We start from the raw sequence: 7,552 nt of genomic DNA, 5'->3' as shown, positions 1-7,552 counted from the left end.
TAACAGACAGCTTCAGAAATTGATACTGTGCGTAACTACTATGCTGTCACAACCTCAGACGTACTTGTTTTTCTATTACTCCACATACATGTGCTTTTTGTTCGTATATTTTTTCATTAATTTTTTTAATTTTTCAATTATAGTTGACATTTAATATTATATTAGTTTAAAGTATACAGCATAATGCAGAATCACTGCTTTCTATGCTATCTTGAACAAGTAATCTTAAGTGTTCTGAGCTGCAGTTTCTTCATCTATAAAATGGGACTGTTGAGGATAAATAAAATACTCTACTCATAAGGTGTGTGAGGTTTGAACAAAGGAAGCAGTCCCATGCCTACTATGTAGTATGAGGGTTAATACATGTAAGCTGTTCTTAATGGTCATACCAATATTGAAATGTATCAGAATCTATTCATTTTTAAGTAGAGATTGACACCTTAAGGGACTATGATATTGATAATATCACATTTTAGTTTGAAGAGATTCTTTTTTTTTTAAAATCCTCACCTGAGGCTTTTTTTTCTCATTAATTTTTAGAGAGAGTGGAAGGCAGGGGGAGAGACAGGGAGAGACAAACATCAATATGAGAGAGACACATTGATTGGTTGCCTCCCCAACACATCCCGACGAGGTCCACCCAGGGATTGAGCCTGCAACCGAGTTATGTGCCATTAACTGGAATCGAAACTGCTACCCTTCAGTTCATGGGCTGATGCTCTAACCACTGAGGAAACTGGTTGGGGCAGTCTGAAGAGATTCCTGGTAATTTTTTATACTCTGATATGAATCTTGATCATTTCCCAAAGTGCCATTATACACATAGTTCAAAATTTCAGAGGACCTGTATATAAAATGCTAAAGACATTAAAATCAGATTTTCTCCCTGTTCCTTGAGAAGTGGAATAAACTGAGCTGAGAGCAGTTAGTGAAATCGTAAGTGATATAATTCAGAACTGATTCAAAATCCTGAAATGACCATCCATGTGAAGGTCACCAATGGGGTCTCTTGGTTCCCACCTTATTTTAGATTCCCATGGATTTCTACTTACACTTGGCAATATGATTTTCTGATGAAACAAAACCATGTGTTATTATCTTCTTCCCTTTAGTGTTGATTCTTCATTCATTTACTCATGTACTCACTCATGGATTTATTCATCAGACATGCACTGGGTGTTTATTTTGGTTTAAGCAACGTGCCAAATGCTAGAGATACAAAAATGAATCAGACAAACTCCCAGCTGTCACACAGCTCACAGTCTCAAGTAGGAAAGACACACCTGCAAACCGGCATGATAATTGCTGTAATAGAATCATGTGAAGATACTGAGGTGGCCCAAACAAAGGAATGTTCACTTTGGTTCAGGAGGGCAAGTCAAAGAAAACTTAGTTGTCACTGGAGTTTCTAAAGAATTACAGAATTGTAATTGAATAAATTTTCCTGAGGAAAAAAAAGTATATTGTAGGAAGACAGAAATGAATGTGTAGAGTCATAGAGGTATGAACCCATTTAGTGGGTGTAGGAAAGAACAGGCCATTCAGTAGATAAGAGAACAGATTTTGGAGGTAGGGACGGGGCAGGGGCCAATGAAAGGACAGGATTATGGAGCTCACACGAAGGGAGACATTGGGCTTGAAGCAGGAGTGTAACAGACTCAGATATGCACTTTAGAGGTATCCCCTTTGCTAGCATTGTAGGGGACAACTTGGGGGAGAGAGAATAGAGTAGAACCACATAAATGTGCCAGAGAGGGAACTGCTGCACAGGCCCAAGTTTCAAGGGGGCTGAGTAGGATTGAAGGAAAGGATGTAGAATCAATGTTTAGGAGGTAAAATCTACTGAGCATTGTTACTGGTTTAGAGGATTCAGGGAGAGGGAAAAACCTTATGGGGAAGAAGGTAATATTCCCTCTTCCCAGAGGATATAGTAATTAAGGGACAAGATTTACCATGGATGTGGGCCTATGTAAACATATGTGGACCTGTGATTTCTGACTCTCAGTTCAGTGTTTGTTTGTTTTTGTTTCAGGCTGTGCCTAAATAGTTTTTTGGGAATCAGAACCCTTTAGGAAATCAGTTCTCTGAACATCCCAAATATTTCAATGGTTCAGACCAGAAAAACTGAGTAATAAAATGCTGACAGTGTAGAGTGTGGTGAAACTTACTTATAAACCTAGTACCAGTTGTGAAAGCCTGCCTGCCACAGAGAGATGACTAACAAGTGAGGGTGTCAGAGTCACACAATAGCTGTTGTTGCACATTACATCAAAGGCTGTAGGAATGAGATAATCATTTAAGAAATCAACAAATAATGGACCAGATGTCATATTTGAGAATAACTAATGGTAGGTTTTTTTTAGAAGTGAAGATGCTACCTTAATGAATAGCACAGGTTTTAATTCATCTGACAATAATTAAAATGAGCATTACCAATAGTTTACAATATGCCAGGTAAGGTATAAAATGCATGATATACATTACTTCATTTAATCCTCAAAACAACTCTTTGAGGTAGACATTGTTATTCCATTCTACAGACACTTAGCAAAATTGAACAGTTTTGTTGAGGTCATTCAATTCTATAAGGATTAGAACCTAGTTAAGTCTTATCACTGTGAATAGCCTGTTCACATGTCTGAGAATAAACTGAAATCATTGTCATTCCCTCCAGTCTCTGGATAAGAAAGGGAATAACAGTTTTCTTAAGACTAATACATTATAAATTTTTTCTACTCAGATGTCTAGGATATTTCGACGTTCCTCTGGAGCAGGTCGGTTTATCAAATCTCATGTTATCAAAATAAGGTAGGTAAACTTGGTTTGCAACTTCAACCCAGTAATTAAGAAGCACTGAACAAACATGATTGCTCAACTCCCCTGAGCAATTCTTTGCAGGGATACAAAGATGTCATGAATCCTGAGTAGCCCAGTTGATACTGCCCAGCCACTTCCCAGTCACAGTAGAAAGATGTAGAGTGCCTTATGACAAGAGACAATGTCACTTATTGGGTTAAAAATAAAGACACTCTCCAGGAGAAAAAAAATACAGGAAAAGGGGGGATGGTACTGCCAACCTACCCTGCTCCTTAAGTGAGGGATCAGTGGAACTTAGTCCAGTTCTTTTTGACTATCCTCATTTTAAGCCTACCCAACAATCAGCCTATGACTTTCTTTGCATTAAGGATTTTCTTTAACGCCATTGCATTTCCATTATTATTTAAAAAAATTTTAATGCTTTCATTTCTATACTCTGATGAAAGGCAATAATCAGTAATTGAACATACACTTGTTGCCAGAGACTAAAATAAATGACTAGAATGCATCCTGAATGTACTGCTCACATTATATCTGAAGGCTTGGCATTTAGTAGAATAATATAGCTTTCCTATACATTCTAATTAAAATTATTAATTTTTCTATGGATATCAATTGATATATAAATATATGTATTTGTAATACTTAACATGTCTGTTTTTACTTCTTGATGGTAAAGTAACCACATATGGTTAACGAGCTCCTGTCTTTTCTTTCCTTCTCCTCCTCTGAATATTTGTTCCTTCCTTCCTTCCCTCCCTCCTTCTCTCTGCTTTCTTTCCTTTATTCTTTATTTATTTCCAATTAAATTCATTCTCAAAGGCAACAGAGGCTTTCTATACCTAACAAGTTAATATACCTGAAACTCCTATCAAAAGATTTCCTTTTGTAACTGCTTCCTCTAATCATCTACTTATCAAACTTGTATTAACTGACCAACAGGTGGGGCCCCCCATCCCCCAAATACCAATGGTTTAACACAATAAAGGTTTATTTCATTTCAGTGATTCAGTTCAAAGAGTCAGAAGCAGCAGCAGGGGATGTGGGTGTTGGAGGGGACAGTGGAATTGCCCCCTGGATCTTCTGGCTGGCAAATAAAGAAAGAGTGAAGGCATGGAAGAGTGTATGAGAGGTTTTCAGGGGCTGGGCCTGGAGGTGGGGCACATCATTGCTGCCCACATTCCATTGTCTAGAATTTACTAGAGAGTTCTAATAAACTGCAAGGGAGGCTAGGAAATGAAATCCAGATCTGTGTTCAAGAGACAAGGCAGCTGGGTTTGGTGAGGACAGAGCATTCTCTTCTACACCACTACTGAATAATAATGATGGTTACAATTTTGGCTCAAAATACCATAAAAAGCAAATCCTTTAAGTATATCTTAAGCATGATTTCATAAACATCTCCTTCTTCCACAAACCCTCCAGACTCTGAGTTAAGTAAGGGGAGAGAACAATTTTTTTCCTGCTATGTATCTTACCTAGTATTTTTAAAAATAATGTAAAAATCTGATATACACATATATATTCTGTTCTTTAAATTTATTGTGAATCTTAATACCTAAAAGTTGTTAATGATTAGAAAGCTAGCTTTATTATTATCTCTATTTATATGCTTTTCTGTACTTTAGTCCAGATGAAAATGGTGTGAACATTCTTATGGTGCTCATGTTTCGATACCCATCTACTAGTAGTGCTGAGTACATCAGGAAAATAATTGAGAGGATTTTATATCAAAGTCTGAAGACAAAAGAGATGCCTTTGACTATAAACAAGCCATCACTTACACTCACATGTAAGTCATTTTACCATCTTTATGATTCCCTTCCCGTGCAATCCTCTCATAAGAATTTAGGTTATAGTGTGGAATAAAACAATAAAAATTTACTATGACGCAAAATTTAGTTTTATAAATGTTTGTTTTTTATTTGATTTTGCCCTCTGCTATAGTTTCTAATTTTTCCCCTTGTATTATCATGTTAGATCTTTTCAAAAGTATATAAGAGTGGTATTATTTTTATCATTTTAAAGCAACTGAGACTCAAGGAATATGTAAGACATGGGACTAACTCCCAGAGGTCTTCAAAGGCCAGTTCTGGGGGTTAGCTTCTGTAGTATCAAAGCAATTGACATCTTTATGAAGGTTAACCCCTGTAGGAAGAATTTTTGACACGAACTGTGAAGAGGTTCTTTCTAATGTTTCTATTGATTTTTAGAGAGAAAGGGAAGGAAAAGGATAGAGAGATAGAAGCATCCATGAGAGAGAAACAACATTCATCTGCTGCCACCCACATGCCCCCTACTGGGGATCAAGCCTGCATGTGCCCTGGCAGGGAATCAAACCATTGAGGCTCAACACTCAACCACTGAGCAGCACTAGCTAGGCTGAAGAGGTCCTTTACCTCACAATTTTAAACAATGTTTAAAATTTATACCTTCATTAATGCCTTACAGAACAAACTTAGGAAAGTTGTAGTTTTTATTTTCCACCAAAAGTAGATGAAAATTAAGTTAAAAAAGGTTATGAAACTTAAAACTATCTCAAAGTTAGTTGGAATCATAGTTGAGAGGCATTTCTAATTTTTATGCCAATGCATCCTATCTACACTAACAAAAGACAAAGATGCTAATTGACCATACCTTCCCTATGCCCTAAGCCACACCCACCAGCAAATCAGAGCAACTATATGCAAATTAACCCAACCAAGGTGGCAGCTGGCCACCACGGAACTGGAGCAAGCAGGAAGCTTGGTTGCCTGGGCAATGGAGGAAGCCAAGCTTCCGGCCTGCCCTGAGCCGGCTGTAGCCTCGGCTCATGACAACAAAGTTTCAATTATAGAAGACAAATAAATCCCGGATACCTGCTTCCAGCCAGCCTCCACTGGGAGCTTGGGTGGCTGGGGGCTGTGGCCAGCCTGCAAACAGCCACCAGCCCCTCACCCAGGTTGGCCACACCTTCATAGAGTGAGAGGCCCCACTATGGGGCCTAGTCAGCCTGAAAATGGCCCTCAGCCCCTCATCCAGACTGGCCAGGCACCCAGCAGAACCCCTCACCCTGAAGGGGCTGTGGCCAGCCTGCAAACAGCCATCAGCCCCTCACCCAGGCTGGCCAGGCACTCCTATATAATAAAAGGGTAATATGCAAATTGACTCTAACAGCAGAACAACTGAGAAGGCCTTCTCCCCGTTGGCAAGTGGACATCTCCCCAGGGCTCCCGGGCTGCCAGAGGAATGTCTGACTGCCAGCTTAGGCCCAATCCCCCAGGGAGCAGACCTAAGCCAGCAGGTGGTTATCACCTGAGGGGTCCCAGACTGCGAGAGGGCACAGGCCGGCCTGAGGTATCCCCCCAAGTGCACAAATTTTTGTGCACCGGGCCTCTAGTATATAATAAAACCCTAATATGCAAATCGACTGAACAACAGAACGGCCAATTGGTATGATGTACACTGACCACCAGGAGCCAGATTCTCAACTCAGGATTTGGCCCCTGGTGGTCCGTGTGCTTCCACAGGGGGAGCACCGCTCAGCCAGAAGCCAGGCTCATGGCTGGTGAGTTCAGCAGCAGTGGTGGGAGCCTCTCCTGCCCCTGCTGCTGGTGGGTGGTAAGGAGCAAAGGATCTTGCACTGCAAGAGCCCTGGACTGCGAGAGGGATGTCTGACTTCCGGCTTAGCCCCGATCCCCGGGGGTAGCAGGCCTAAGCCAGTAGGCGGACATCCCCCGAAGGGTCCTGGACTGTGAGAGGGTGCATGCTGAGCTGAAGGACCCTCCCCCAGTGCATGATTTTCATGCACTGGGCCTCTAGTAATTAGATAAAATAATGTGTTTCAAATAAGATTATAAGCATCAATGTCAGGGACTTTGTTTTTTTATTTTCTTACTAGAGGCCTGGGGCACAAAATTCATGCATGTGTAGGATCCCTAGGCCTGGCCAGTGATCAGGGCTGATCAGGGCCTTCTGGCTGCCAGCCGGGGCCTTCCTTCTTTCTGCACTATCCCATGGTGGTCAGCACATGTCATAGTGAGTGATTGAACTCCTGGTCTCCCAGTCGAACTCCTGAGGGGACACTTTGCATATTAGCCTTAAATATATAGATCCTTCCCCCAAACTCTAGCATATGTCTCACATAATAGTTATCCCAGCTCTGTTCATTGCATCTCCTTAAGTATTTCCAAGTTCAGTTACTTCTGATTTAATACCAAAAAATAAGGCTTGCCCTTTGAACCTGAAAGTATTTCCCCTCCCAGTAGCCATGAATTTAAGAAACAGATAGTCTAAAATTAATTTTTATGTTGCTAGAATTGGGAAACTCCTTTAAATACATTTTGAGATGGAATCCCCACCCACATTCATGACAACTTTTTCAAGAAGTAATTAGAGCCCTAGCCAGTTTGGTTAAATGGATAGAGCTTCAGACTGCAGACTGAGGGTCCCAGGTTTGATTCCAGTCAAGGGCATATGACTGGGTTGTGGGCTCAATCCCCAGTAGCTTGTGTGCAGGAGGCAGCTGATCAATGATTCTCTCTCATCATTGATTTTCTATCTCTCTCTCCCTCCATACCTCTCTGAAATAAATGAAAAGTATATTTTTAAAAAGAAGTAATTAGATACTTCTAATATTACTGGCATCCACCTTTATTATCAATCAATTTTATACAAAATAAAACATGGTATTTTCCAGGACACTCTAAATGGCAATCTGAAACTAAATCTAAATTTCTGATAATATAACAACCTT

General features: G+C 40.3%; 1 protein-coding gene across 1 annotated transcript in view; it reads left to right on the top strand.

The window, feature by feature from the left end:
- LOC102771184 (transmembrane protease serine 11F) overlaps window positions 1–7,552 on the top strand; it is a 53,520-nt gene that overhangs the window by 29,606 nt on the left and 16,362 nt on the right. Inside the window, exons 4-5 of the mRNA XM_006753865.1 lie at window positions 2,741–2,808; window positions 4,446–4,609. Coding sequence (XP_006753928.1) covers window positions 2,741–2,808; window positions 4,446–4,609 — 232 coding nt within the window. The remainder of the gene's footprint in view (window positions 1–2,740; window positions 2,809–4,445; window positions 4,610–7,552) is intronic.

Source organism: Myotis davidii, unplaced genomic scaffold, assembly GCF_000327345.1.
Source record: "Myotis davidii unplaced genomic scaffold, ASM32734v1 scaffold31, whole genome shotgun sequence".
In the NCBI taxonomy this organism is placed as follows: Eukaryota; Metazoa; Chordata; class Mammalia; order Chiroptera; family Vespertilionidae; genus Myotis; species Myotis davidii.
Note: the sequence above shows the minus strand (reverse complement) of the source record. Positions and strands in the feature narration are given on the sequence as shown.